This window comes from Rana temporaria, chromosome 1, assembly GCF_905171775.1.
Source record: "Rana temporaria chromosome 1, aRanTem1.1, whole genome shotgun sequence".
In the NCBI taxonomy this organism is placed as follows: domain Eukaryota; kingdom Metazoa; phylum Chordata; class Amphibia; order Anura; family Ranidae; genus Rana; species Rana temporaria.
In genome coordinates this window covers 663726003-663740572 of record NC_053489.1, presented here as the reverse complement: position 1 = coordinate 663740572, position 14570 = coordinate 663726003, and the positions used below count along the sequence as shown (strand labels likewise).

The window sequence follows — 14570 nt, the reverse complement described above, 5'->3', positions numbered from 1 at the left end:
TTGTTTTGCCCCCCCCCCCCCGCAGTTGGCCTGGCCTGGTTTTGTTTTGCTCCCCCCCCCCGCAGTTGGCCTGGTTTTGTCCCCCCCCCCCGCAGTTGGCCTGGTTTTGTCCCCCCCCCCCCCCGCAGTTGGTCTGGTTTTGTCCCCCCCCCCCGCAGTTGGCCTGGTTTTGTCCCCCCCCCCGCAGTTGGCCTGGTTTTGTCCCCCCCCCCCCCGCAGTTGGCCTGGTTTTGTCCCCCCCCCCACAGTTGGCCTGGTTTTGTTTTGCCCCCGCAGTTGTCCTCTTTGTTTGGGCCTCCCTGCAGTTTTGTGCCCCCCCCCCCCGCAGTTGGCCTGGTTTTGTTTTGTCCCCCCCCCCCCCCCCACAGTTGGCCTCTTTGTCCCCGAAAGTTGGCCTGGTTTTGTTTTGCCTCCCCACAGTTGGCCTGGTTATGTTTTGTCCCCCCCCCCTGCAGTTGGCCTGGTTATGTTCTGCCCCCCCCCCCACAGTTGGCCTCTTTTTGTTTTTCCTCCCACAGTTGGCCTGGTTTTGTTTTGCCCCCGCAGTTGTCCTCTTTGTTTGGGCCTCCCTGCAGTTGTCGTGGTTTTGTTTTGCCCCCCCCCCGCAGTTGGCCTGGTTTTGTGCCCCCCCCCCCCCCGCAGATGGTCTGGTTTTGTGCCCCCCCCCCCCCGCAGATGGTCTGGTTTTGTTTTGTCGTCCCCCCACAGTTTGCCTCTTTGTCCCCCGAAAGTTGGCCTGGTTTTGTTTTGCCTCCCCGCAGTTGGCATGGTTATGTTTTGTCCCCCCCTTCGCAGTTGGCCTGGTTATGTTGTGCCCCCCCCCCCCACACACACACACACAATTGGCCTCTTTTTGTTTTTCCTCCCACAGTTGGCCTCCTCCTTGCCCCTGGTGACTGTCCTGTGGACCCATGCATATTGTTGTCTGCACCTTTATAGCTGCATAAACCAATACTAGAAAAGTACAGTACGTTGGACTGATCCGTCTCATAAACGTGTATGTTAATTGGGCTCCTAAACTTTTTATTACAAGCAGTAAAGAAACACCTGAAAATGTAAAAAGGAGCCTAAAGCTCCTCCTGCTGGCTACATGTTATACTGCATAATATTAATATGCAATATTCCCTAATGACCTATCTTAAAGTGGAGTTTCCATCCCAATTTTTTTTTTTTTTCATTGTGCACATTAGACCTAAAAAAGAAAAACAATTTTTTTTTTTTACTTATTTGGAAATGCCTGTTGCTATGCGGTCCCACGAAATCTGCCTTTGGAATCACCTAGGATTCTGACATCATCTCCCTCTAATGCTCCTGGGAAATGTGTGTCATCATTTCCCAGGATGCAGTGCGCTACCCAATTATCACTCCCCATCCAAGACTTCCAGGAAGTAAGGGCCAGATCCACAGCCAGCCGCCGTAACTTAAATATTGCCATTTAAATTACACGGCCGGAAAATTTCTACCTAAGTGCCCGATCCACAAAGCACTTACCTAGAAATTTTCGGCTGTGTAACTTAAATCCGGCCGGCGCAAGGCGTTCCTATTCAAATGGGGCGAGTCCCATTTAAATTAGGCGCGCTCCCGCGCCGGCCGTACTGCGCATGCTCACGACGTCATTTTCCCGACGTGCATTGCGCGGTTTTATGTTACGCCGAGTTTTGTGAATCGCGCCGGGTAAAAAAAGTTGCGTCGGGGAAAAAAAAAGATACGGCGGGAAAAAAATAAAAATAAATTAAAAAAAATAACAGCGTCGCGGGAAAGAAGGGTCTACTTTTACAAGGTGTAAACAGTTTACACTTTGTAATAACAGCCCTAATTTTACACATGCAACTTAAAACTTACGGAGTAAAAACGAAGCTGAAAGGTGGACACATTGATGGAGGGAGATGATTCTCCTGATCCTGTTGTTTTCTCTTATATGCTGACGGTTCTCTTCCCCCCTGACAGGTCTGTATACGATGGAGAAGAGCACAGCACGTTCATGGAGAAGCTGGAGGCTCGCATCCGCAACCATGACCGCGAGATCGAGAAGATGTGTAATTTTCACTACCAGGGCTTCGTGGATTCCATCACCGAGCTTTTGAAAGTGAGAGGAGAGGCTGAGAAACTGAAGGTAGGTCTTCCCGGGTCTGATTTTTACATGTGTAGAGACTTCAAAGATGAATTCCAGGTATGAATATTTTATACATGGTTGTATTGATCCAGCTTGGATGAATGTAACTGTATATATCCTACATGGCTGATTCTTCTGGAAGCCACTGACGTACACATTGCTACTCCAGTGATCTCCACTTTCCCCCCAGGTCCTATGCTGAGCATGCATTATATGAACACAGGAGGTCAGCCACTCAGCATTGCACCATTCAGAGAATGATCAAAAATGTACTACAGTGTGTCCTTACGGGTGGCCAGATGTAAATGGATGGTGCACCCGCCTATATCCTACATCTGTCCACATCCTTTCAGGTTTGTGGGACCGAACAGAAAAAGCTTGTGTCTAGGTGTGTTTCTACTGACCGGACCAGATCTTGGTGGATTTAGGTGAACACTGGGCCAGATTCAAGAAGCACTTGCGCCCGCGCAACCATAGGTTGCGCGGCGCAAGGGCTTACTTGCTCCGGTGTAACGAGTGCTCCTGATTCAGGAACCTCGTTACACCGACTGCAGCCTAGGATGTGACAGACATAAGCCTCCTTATGCCTTCACATCCCAGGCTGCATTCTTGCGTTGGCCGCTAGGGGGCGCGGCCATTGTGATCGGCGTATAGTATGCAAATTGCATACTACCACCGATTCACAAAAGTTGCGCGGGCCCTGCGCACGCAAGGTACGGAGTTTCCGTACGGCGACTTTAGCATAAGGCTGCTCCTGCTAATAGCAGGCGCAACCAATGCTAAAGTATAGCTGCGCCTCCCGCTCGCGACGTTCAAATTTTACGTCGTTTACGTAAGTGAACCGTGAATGGCGCTGGACGCCATTCACGTTCACTTAGAAGCAAATGACGTCCTTGCGACGTCATTTGCCGCAATGCACGTCGGGAAAGTTTCCCGACGGAGCATGCGCTGTTCGCTCGGCGCCGGAGCGCGCCTAATTTAAATGATTCCCGCCCCCGGCGGGATCATTTACATTAGGCAGCCTTACGCCCGGCTGTTTAGCATATCGCCCGCGCAATTTACGGAGCAATTGCTCCGTGAATCGCGGGCAAAGCGCAATATTTGCGTGGGTGCAGAGAAAGATTTTTGCTCTTTGCCCACGCAAATATTGCGCGAATCTACCTGAATCTGGGCCACTGCTTACATTCGTCCGCTTACATTCGTCCACCCATAGGGATTACATGGGTCCCTTCTTTTTTTTCCTTCATCACAAGATGGAGAAAAGATCAGATGTGTGTTCTCTGTTTTGATCTGACTTTGATCGTCTAACTAGGGAATCCTAGTCAGAGGGCACCCATGTGAAAGCGGCAAATTGGTATATTTAAAAAAAAAAAAGTCAAAATGTACTTTTTCCATTTCTCTTTTTTTTTTTTTTTTTTTTTACATTTATTATTTATTCCACAGTGCTATCTGTATAAAACACATGGAATTGCAACTACCACTGCCGTCTGTAACCAGCATGTAAATAAACATAGGCTTCCAGCCTGCTTGTGATCATTGCTGACACAGTTGTCACATGATGAGGTAACCACTCTGATTGGTTCTTGATGATGAGTGGGGACCTGAGGTATCAGGAACCGAGAGCCGGCAGCTGCGCAGAGTGTTGGCTGCTGGCCTTCAAAGAGGAAGCACTCCGATTTGTTTCCTTATGATCAGTGGGGCATGAGTAGGGGTGCAACGGATCAAAAAACTCACGGATCGGATCGATCCTCAGATCAGGAGTCATGGATCGGATCATTCTCGGATCAGCAAAAAAAAAAAAAAAAAGATTTATGATAAAAAGTCTGGGCTCTAGCTGGGCCAATGGCTCTATATGGTAATGTCTACCATTGCCCCCCACTTGTCACTGTAATGTCCACCATTGTCCCCCACTCGTCATCACCATCACTGTTCCAGTCCACCATTGCCCCCACACTAGTAAACACTGTAATAATAGCCAGTTTAACATCCAACTTACTGTACCTGCACTGTAATGTCCACGATTGTCCCCCACTCGTCATTACCATCACTGTTCCAGACCACTCCAACATTGCCCCCACACTAGTAAAGAACACTGAGTCCCCGTCCTTCATAGCGGCGCTCGCTTTTCCCCCTCAAGCTCCACACGTTTATCCTGATTCCCAGAGCGCGCCAAGACAGCCAGCCAATCCGGGCAGCCTTCCAATCAGAGAGGGCGCTCATCACGCGGGCCAATCAGGTGCAGAGACGGGACATCCCATCCAACCAATCACAGTCGCTCTGTGATTGGTTGGGGTGGAGCAAGATGGCCGCCGCTCCGGAGCTAGGCCAAAGCCGGGGACTTTCCTACGGCCAAGGCCCCGGTGCGCTCCACGGATCGCGTGGTGTGCCGATCCGAACGGGGTGACCAGTTCGGATCACGAATCGGTGACGATCCGTTGCACCCCTAGGCATGAGGTATCGGTGACAACAGTAATTGAGAGCCAGCAGCTGTGCGAAGTGTTGGCCACTGGCTCTCAAAGAGGCAGCACTCAGTCTGGTTCCCAAAGATTATATAAAGAGAGAACACGCTGATTGGTTCCTGATAAGTTGGGATCTGAGGTATCAGGGATTGAGAGCCGGTGTCCTGCCGAGAATTGTCCCCTGGCGGATAATGCCCGCTCTGTACTGCGCAGGCGCAACGGACCACCGAAATCGTGTAAGGGGCGGATGGCTACAGCAAAGGGCGGATGTGTATTACTATTATATCGTCTGCATTACTATTACTGTATATCGTGTAAGGGGCGGGTGTATGATTAGGGTGCTTTTATCAAGAAACTACACAATATAATAGTAATACACCCGCCCCTTGCTGTAACCATCCGCCCCTTACACGATATACAATAGTAATACACATCCGCCCCTTGCTGTAGCCATACTTACACCCGCCCCTTGCAGACTGGGGTGAGCATCGAGAGCGTGCGGCAACGTCTGTCACAATGTCCTGTTCATTGCGCAGGCGCACTCTACAGCTGCTTCACATTTGCCAATTTCCGGCGGCTCCGTTTGCTAGAGCGCTGCGTCTGCACAGTCCAGAGCGGACATTATCCGCCAGGGGGACACATCTCGGCAAAACACTGCGGCAGCTGTGCGAAGTGTTGGCCACTGGCTCTCAAAGAGGGAGCACTCCGAAAGTGTAGTTCCCAATGATTACATAAAGAGGACAGTTTCCCGGGCTAAGATGCACAAAATGGGCATATTATCCTTGGCTGAGTGCTTTCGGGGATGTGGACATGCTGCTGACTTCATTCATTGCTTTTGGAGTTTTTGGAGGAGTGTAGGCTCCTGTAACGGAACGTCCCACAACTCTGCTTGAGTGCTTTCGTCATATACCGCTTCCTATCAGTCTGGATATAGATATCAGATATTCCAGCTGCTCACAAGCACACAACGGAACGAGACTTGTTTGTCTGCTGAACATGGAGTGTTTATTAGAACCAAGAATACAACCTTATATACTGTTGGAGGAGGTAAACAGAACATAAATTAACATGAGCTAATTAACTAATCATTTACCCAGACGAGGCGACTCATAGATATGACCTTTCAGGGTAGACGTCACGTCTCCTTGCTCACCTGCTATACAATACACATCATAAGTGTAAACACAGGACATCTTCACACAATAGCAGGGTCAATTAGCACAGAGAACAGACAGATGGCTGGAGTTGGTGACATTAGCATCTAACAGTATGTGTCCCAACATTATGAATGAGTCACTTTTACAATTAACCTGTTGAGTTCAGAATCAACAAACAGTAAATAGTTCTTTACAGAACAGAATATATTGTGGATAATAATTACATAATAATCCCATCTCAGGTAGTCCAATATATAATTTCTCAGTCATCCTATGCCCCTAGTGGACATAGGATGATTTTGGACATAAGAGGGTCCGGGAATGTCACGGGTGAGTCTGTCACATCTCCTTTCTCTCTTTAGCACTAGGGCTTCCCAACATACTCAACCCCAAGAATTGCCTCCTAGGGGTCTTTGGTGATCTCACTGTTCCCTCCCAGGTCAAACGCTTCGTATCCTGTATTTTTATGCTAAAAAAATCACTTTTATTGACTTGGAGGGGAGCAGCAACCCCAACAAAGGGACTGTGGTTGAAATTGGTCAACGATGCCCTTCCACTTTGAGGTTTGCAAAAGGAAGAAAACATTTCATAAAATCTGGGGCAGGTGGCCTGCTAGCCCCCTGACCCTGTCCCCTATTCTGCCATGAGGGAATGAACCAGACGCAACATACCTAATACCATATTAACACCTGTATGCAGTTCCACAGGCTGGGATTGTCCTGTATACTTTGAGTGATGTACTTTGTCTTCTATTATACTGTTTAAACGGATGTGCAGATCTTCTTCTTTTGTTTAGACCAGGGGTCTCCAAACTTTCTAAACAAAGGGCCAGTTTACGGTCCTTCAGACATTAGGGGGGCCAGACTAGGGCCATTGGGAGTAAAAAAAATGTCCAGTGGGAGTAAATAATACCATATCTTTGGTGACAGTGGAGGGACTAGTGCCCAATCGCTGGTGTTAATGGAAAGAATTGATGGTGTCAGTTGGAGAAATAGTGCCCCATTGGTGCCAGCAATTACTGTGTTTATCGGCGTATACTGCGCACTTTTTTGCCCTGAAAAATCGTGGGTGCGCGATATACGTCGATACCCGCTTTCCCGCGCCGAGTTTGAATACTGCGCCGGCATATACCGAGCGCAGTACATTCGTGTATAGTCGGGCAGGCTCGGCTCCTCTCGCGCTCACGTCCTGGACGTACAGGTCGTGAGCGTGAGAGTAGCAGAGCCTGCCCGACTATACACGAGTGTACTGCGCTCGGTATATGCCGGCGCGGGAAACGAGCGGGAAGGACGCCGGACCCGACGAAGAGGACACCCGAAGCCGGACGCCGGACCCGGCGAGGCCGTCGATGGATGCCGCGCAAGACACCAAAACTGTAAGTACAAAAATCTTTTTTCCACAGAAATGCGGGTCTACTTTAGGGGTGCGCGCTATACGCCGGAGCGCGCAATACCCCGATAAATACGGTATGCCCCATTTAAATTGGATGGAATAATGCTCCAAGGGCCGCATTAAGGCAAGAAAAGGGCCACATCCGGCCCCATGGCCGCAGTTTGGAGACCCCTGGTTTAGACTGATGTAGGAGCAAGCTGTATGTTTTGATTTGTATGTGACGGACCTTGCTAGGCAGCTGCTCAGAGTGTTGGCTGCTGGCTCCCAAAGATGGAGCACTCTGGTTGCCACTGATTACATAAAGAGAGAACATGCTGATTGGTTCCTGATGAGCATTGAGGACCTGAGGTATTGGGAGCCGGTGTCTTGTCGAGCTAGTTCCCCTATCGATATGGTTCCCTGCTTGACTGCATAGGGGCAGACGATGCCCACGGAAATCTCCGAACCTCGGGCGGCATCCAGGCTCATTCCTTACCATCCCTGTGGATTGGAGGATGTTAAAGATCCAGGAGACCGAGCGAGCACAGCGAGCCATCCAAGCGAAACTGGCCACTTACAACAAATTCCATGTCGCCCTGGACCTCTTGCTATAGCTGCTCAGGTTCAGTAATTTCCGTCGGTTCAGATTGCGCCTGCGCAGTCAAGGGGGGAACCATATCGATAGGAGGAGCCATTTCGGCAGATCACCGGCAGTTCTGCAGAGTGTTGTCAGCTGGCCCTCAACGATGGAGAACTTTGGTTCCCAATAATTACATAAAATTAGAACAGTCTGATTGGTTCCTGATGATCAGTGGGGACCTGAGGTCATCGTGACATCAGGGGTTGATGTCTCTCAAAGGATAGATTTATCTCCAGCATGGAGCATAATGTTGCACAACTTTTCTATGGAGATTGTGTGTGGGAAGGGGTTAATGTGGGGTATGAGCCATAGAATGTGTGGTCTCCAACTTGCTTACTCATGGTTGATGCTCGGCAGCAATTGGCCCCTTTTCTTGGTGTCCCAGGAAAAGATGTTGCCCACACACCACAGTCGTGCTCTAGACCTGATTCTGTGAGATGACATTGCTGGTAGTTTACAGAGAAGCTCATTATCATCAAGCAGAAGCAATTTGGTACAATCCACATCCTTTTCCTCTTTGCCCGGGGATCCCCCCCTTCCCTCAGAGGGGGAACCAAGGAATCTCCTGACCCTCTTGTGGTCCACCATCCACATTGTAGTTTAGCTATTTCTGCTCTTTGTGGCGGTTTATGTTGGTCCTCGAAGTGTCTATTTGGAGTAGTGGGTAATTGTTGTGTTGAGGGATTCAGCCATGTTTTGGTAAAATCAGCTTGTTTACGTATTGTGGTTTAAGAGCTTTCAGCCGATCGTTCTCCTATAAATCTTGCGGTTCCTCTTTGTGAGGCATTCTTCTTCATTCAGCTCCAGTGCCCAGGAATAGTGGCTGCTGTCGTGTATACAATTGTGATCCATTTTATCTTTATAACCTATTAGCTGAATACCCGGCGTTGCCCGGTCTTCCTATCTTAACCTTTTGGGGAGGAAAATCATAGTAATATAAATATACCCATCTTTTATATAAGGGTGTAGGTAAGGGTTAATGTAACTGTCATATATTTTTATTTGGCATATAAGTAATATGTGTAGCAGGTATTATTAAAATATCTCCAGGCGTACAGAAGTTATGTGGGAACATACATTTCCCATTGATTTGCATGGGACTTTAAACAAAAACCCTGACCCTCACAAATGGGGGTAGTTAAGGGATAAATTAACTATCCTATAGATTAAGTGGACATATAAGTAACATGTGACCAAGTGTTATCGAAATATGTACAGCCGTTTGGAAGTTATGAAGTAACATGCATTTCTCATAGAGTTGAATGGGACTTTAAAGGAAAACCCCGACCATGGCAAATGGGGGTGGGTAAGGGATAAACCACCTATCCTATGTTTGTTGCAGACATATAAGTAACATGTGTGCCAAGTTTCATGTTAATATCTTTAGCCGTTTGGACGTGATGCTGGAACATACATACACACGTTGAGTTTTATATATATAGATTTGTATAGCTCTGACTTATTCCGCAGTGTTGTACAGCTATCACTGGCCATTCTCATCAGTCTTGGTGCCAGAGGAGCTTACACCAGGGTTTGACAAATTTGCTTGGAATCTAGGAGCCAGCTAAAAAAGTTAGGAGCCAGAAAACGCACCCCGTCCCGACGAGCTTGCGCGCAGAAGCGAACACATACGTGAGCAGCGCCCGCATATGTAAACGGTGTTCAAACCACACACGTGAGATATCGCCGCGATTGGTAGAGCGAGAGCAATAATTCTAGCCCTAGACCTTCTCTGTAACTCAAAATATGCAACCTGTAGATTTTTTTTAAACGTCCCCTATGGAGATTTTAAAGGGTAAAAGTTTGTCGGCATTCCACGAGCGGACGCAATTTTGAAGCGTGACATGTTGGGTATGAATTTACTTGGCGTAACATAATCTTTCATAATATTAAAAAAAAAATGGGCATAACTTTACTGTCTTATTTTTTTATTAAAAAAAGTGTAATTTTTTCCCAAAAAAGTGCGCTTGTAAGACCGCTGCGCAAATACGGCGTGACAAAGTATTGCAACGATCGCCATTTTATTCTCTACGGTGTTAGGATAAAGTATATATAATGTTTGGGGGTTCTAATTAGAGAGAAGAAGATGGCAGTGAAAATAGTGAAAAATTACATTAGAATTGCTGTTTAAAGCGGAGGTTCACCCGCACATTACACTTTTTCCCCTTAGATGGATGCTCGTTGTGTCTAGGGCAGTGTTTCTCAATTCCAGTCCTCAGGCCCCCCCAACAGGTCAGGTTTTCAGGATTTCCCTCAGATGAAAAGGCTGTGGTGATTACTAAGGCAGTGAAACTGATCAAATCACCTGTGCAAAATAATGGAAATCCTGAAAACCTGACCTGTTGGGGGGGCCTGAGGACTGGAATTGAGAAACACTGGTCTAGGGGAATCGGCTAGTTGTTTTAAAATATGATCCGTACTTACCGTTTACGAGATGCATCTTCTCCGCCGCTTCCGGGTATGGGCTGAGGGACTGGGCGTTCCTATTTTGATTGACAGTCTTCCGAGAGGCTTCCGACGGTCGCATCCATCGCGTCACGATTTTCCGAAAGAAGCCGAACGTCGGTGCGCAGGCGCAGTATAGAGCCGCACCGACGTTCGGCTTCTTTCGGCTACGAGTGACGCGATGGATGCGACCGTCGGAAGCCTCTCGGAAGACTGTCAATCAAGAAGGAACGCCCGCTCCCGAAGACCCATACCCGGAAGCTGACGGAGAAGATGCATCTCGAAAACGGTAAGTACGGATCATATTTTAAAACAAATAGCCGATTCCCCTAGACAAAACGAGCATGAAGCTAAGGGGAAAAGAGAAAAAAAATTATAATTGGGTGAACTCCCGCTTTAACTTGTAATGCTTAACTTGTAATACCAACGGCCACCACCAGATGGCGCCAGCTCACACAAGGAAGAGCTGGGGACTTCACACAAAAAAAAAGCCAAGTCGCCAGGAGGCTATTTCTAGTCGCCCTGGCGACCGGGATTTGTCAAGCCCTGGCTTACAGTCTAATTTCTCTTCCATAGTCACACAGTATTATTGTACATTTATATATGGTGCTGGCATAGAGTACATTTTCCGCAGTGTTGTACAGATAACACTGAGTCACATTGGTCTCTGCACCAGAGGAGCTTTCACTCTAATGTCCCCTCCATAGTCGCACATTATTCTTAATATACCGTTATCTAACTCCGACATATATTCTCAGTCTTGTACTGGGAGTGCTGGGCACGTCACCTCAATCTCTGCACCAGAGGAGTTTATGCTTTTAATGTACCGTATTTATCGGCGTATAAAGCGCACCCCAATTTTAGGAGGGAATTTTAAGTAAAAAAACATTTTAAATAAAGAACATTGAACTTTGAAACCCCCATCATTGCAGCCTCGCCAGTGTCAGATCCCTGCTCTCTCCGAGGGAAGAGTAGGATTGAGTGCCGCTGAATTAGACCACAAGTGATATATAACCCTCACTGTTATATAACCCCCCTCAAAATCTATTATTATATAGTTTATTTCTATTTTTTTTTTCCTGCAACAAAAACTGGTGAGGTGCTGCCCCTGGAGCCCCTATGGATGAGCCTCCACTGGATGGTGCCATCAGATGCAGTACCTTCAGAGCCGCGATCTTCTGTGTACCGGGCGCTCCATGCCGCAGAATTACAGAGCCACGTTCTTCTGTGTACCGGGCGCTCCATGCCGCTGAATTACAGAGCCACGATCTTCTGTGTACCGGGCGCTCCATGCCACAAAATTACAGAGCCAAGATCTTCTGTGTACCGGGCGCTCCATGCCGCTGAATTACAGAGCCGCGTTCTTCTGTGTACCGGGCGCTCCGTCACTCACAGCCACGCCTCCTGACCCTGATCATATGATAGTTACCACAACTACAAAAAATGGATACCTCTGAGAGAGGTGGGACTTTTAGGGCAACAACAAGTATGGTGACAACTAGGTCATAAAAATATAGAAATTTATTACAAATTAGTATTACAAAAATAGTCAAATATACACTTCACAGTAGTATGTCAACATTTAAAATAAAAGATTGGAAAAAACTGCTGCTAAGAGATCATCATGTACCCCAGCACAAAACTGGGGGTATGGATGGTCGTTTCCAACGCGTTTCAAATGCTTTTAGTAATACATCCTTCTTCAGGGAACATTAGCAGTGAGGTTTTTCTGAAAGATGAAATATAAGAAAATACATATATACAGTGAAAATACTTGTTACCAGACTCAGACACTGCAGCATATGGACAATAGGGGGGAGGAAATGGGAGGCTCAACATGCAGGGGGGAGGAAAAGGAGACTCACCCTCTCCCACGCTCGGAGTGCCCAGATCGTCCCCAGAGAGCCCGTGTGTGCACCGGATCCAATGCGGCCAAGTCAGATGGTATGCTCAATGCCCATAGGTCTCCCCCACTCCCAGAGGGCTCCAAGACCATGAGGGGTGTGTGAAATAGCAAACGTATCCACATAAAAAGTGTCAGCAGCCAAGAATGGATATGAGATATCACAACTGAGGGAAAATTTAAATAGACACAAAAGGTCATTAGACCAATACCCAGCAACAAAACACAGAGTGAAACAAAAGAGCACCAAAAAGTACTCACCACTCCTAATCAATAGGCTCAGTATGGATAGACCAGCATTCCAAGTGGAGATGAAAAATAAATCAAAAATAAAAGAAAAAAAGGAAAAAGGTGGTCAGAGACCAAAATAACCTCCCTCTCCAACAGTGGAGGGTAGGGAAATGATTGCTGGACAAGCCCCTCTGACTCCCTTATAAACTTACCATTGATGATGCAGCCCCAGGTGAAATGAATGATCTCCTTGTATCAGAGCAGCTGTCATTAGTGATCAAATCACTAGCGAGGAAAGCCTAACCACAGTAGTCCCTGCCATCTCCAGATCAGCTGAGCCTGAGAGTAGAGCATTCGATGCAGACACCTGTGTCAGCTGGCCATGCTGCAACCAATAGAAAGCGCAGCATTCCAGCTCGACGCTTGGCGTCGCCCATCTAGTGCGTCATTCCGCTGGGACCTGAGCATATCTAGTTGCATCCAATGAGGCGTGCGGCCACGGCGCAACCAATCAGATGCGCCGAAGGTCGCTCGGTTGTGACGCGCCGGGAGTTACCACAACTAAACCTTATAATTCAGCTGAATGGTTACTCTCAAGTTTTTGTTTCCCAAATAGCTATGTTCTGGAACCTCCATGTGCCCGTTTCAACTTAAAGGGGTTGTAAAGGTAAAACATTCTTCCCCCTAATAGCTTCCTTTACCTTAGTGCAGTCCTCCTTCACTTACCTCATCCTTCCATTTCGCTTTTAAATGTCCTTATTTCTTCTGAGAAATCCTCACTTCCTGTTCTTCTGTCTGTAACTACACACAGTAATGCAAGGCTTTCTCCCTGGTGTGGAGAAAGCCTCTTGAGGGGGGAGGGGGCGAGCAGGCAAGTCAGGACACTCTCTACTTTGCAGATAGAGAAAGGAGCTGTGTGTTCGTGGGCGTCCTGACACTCCTGCTCGCCCCCTCAGGAGGCTTTCTCCACACCAGGGAGAAAGCCTCGCATTACTGTGTGGAGTTAGACAGAAGAACAGGAAGTGAGGATTTCTCAGAAGAAATAAGGACATTTAAAAGCAAAATGGAAGGATGAGGTAAGTGAAGGAGGACTGCACTAAGGTAAAGGAAGATATTTAGGGGGGGAAAAAAATATTTTACAACCCCTTTAAGTTCCTTTCATAGAATTAACTTTGTGACGGGTTCTCTTTAGTGGAACTTCATGTTTGCCTGTACAGAACAATAAAGCTATGCTAGATTTTATTGGTGTGCCACTGGCTTTCTTCCTTTTTTTGGGGGGATTTGCTTATCTTCAAGGTGTAGGACGACCCCCTACTCGACTGCAACATCCGGTCAGCTAAGGCAGGGCTTGACAAATTTTCTTTGAATCTAGGAGCCAGTGGCACGCCAATATAATCTAGCATAGCTTTTTTGTTCTGGATAAGCAAACATGAAGCCCCGCTAATTCAAGAGAACTCGTCACAAAGTTAATCCTATGAAAGGAACTTAGAGTGAAGGTTCACCCGGATATGACAATTTTTAACATTAGATTGATGCTCATTTTGAGAAGGGGAATTGGCTATTTTTTTTAAAATCGAAGCAGTACTTACCGTTTTAGAGAGCGATCTTCTCCGCTGCTTCCGGGTATGGGCTGCGGGACTGGGCATTCCTATTTTGATTGACCGTCTTCCGACAGGCTTCCGACGGTCGCATCCATCGCGTCACGATTTTCCGAAAGTAGCCGAACGTTGGTGCGCAGGCGCCGTATAGAGCCGCACCGACGTTCGGCTTCTTTCGGCTACTCGTGACGCAATGAATGCGACCGTCGGAAGCCTGTCGGAAGACTGTCAATCAAAATAGGAACACCCAGTCCCAAAGACCCATACCTGGAAGCGGCGGAGAAGATCGCTCTCTAAAACGGTAAGTACAGCTTTGATTTTAAAAAAACTAGCCGATTCCCCTAGACAAAATGAGCATCAATCTAATGTTAAATTTTTTTTTTTAGGGTGAACTCCCTCTTCAAGTTGAAATGGGGGTGAAAGTGCCCGGTAGGCAATTGGTTAAAAAAAAAAGTTAGGAGACCGTTTTTTTTTTTTCCCCACTTGCCTACCGGCACTTTCACCCTTTTTCTGCGAAGGCCAATTTTCAGCTTTCACGTTGTCGCACTTTGAAAGACAATTGTGCGGTCATGCTACACTGTACTCCATATAAAAACTTTGTATTGTTTTTTTCACACAAATCAAGCTTTCTTTTGGTGGTATTTAATCAACTC

General features: G+C 47.3%; 1 protein-coding gene and 1 long non-coding RNA gene across 4 annotated transcripts in view; one reads left to right on the top strand and one right to left on the bottom strand.

Annotated features, from left to right (window-relative positions):
• The window catches only part of EXOC6B (exocyst complex component 6B), a 472504-nt gene that overhangs the window by 85118 nt on the left and 372816 nt on the right, over positions 1-14570 (top strand). For all 3 annotated transcript variants that reach the window (XM_040335548.1, XM_040335549.1, XM_040335550.1), the window contains exon 2: positions 1948-2113. In XM_040335548.1, the coding sequence (XP_040191482.1) occupies positions 1948-2113 (166 nt within the window). The remainder of the gene's footprint in view (positions 1-1947; positions 2114-14570) is intronic.
• LOC120924568 lies at positions 11770-12647 on the bottom strand. The gene is made up of 3 exons (XR_005746383.1): positions 12350-12647; positions 12051-12255; positions 11770-11914 (listed from the first exon to the last, which is right to left on the bottom strand). It is a non-coding gene; the product is annotated as an uncharacterized LOC120924568 (long non-coding RNA).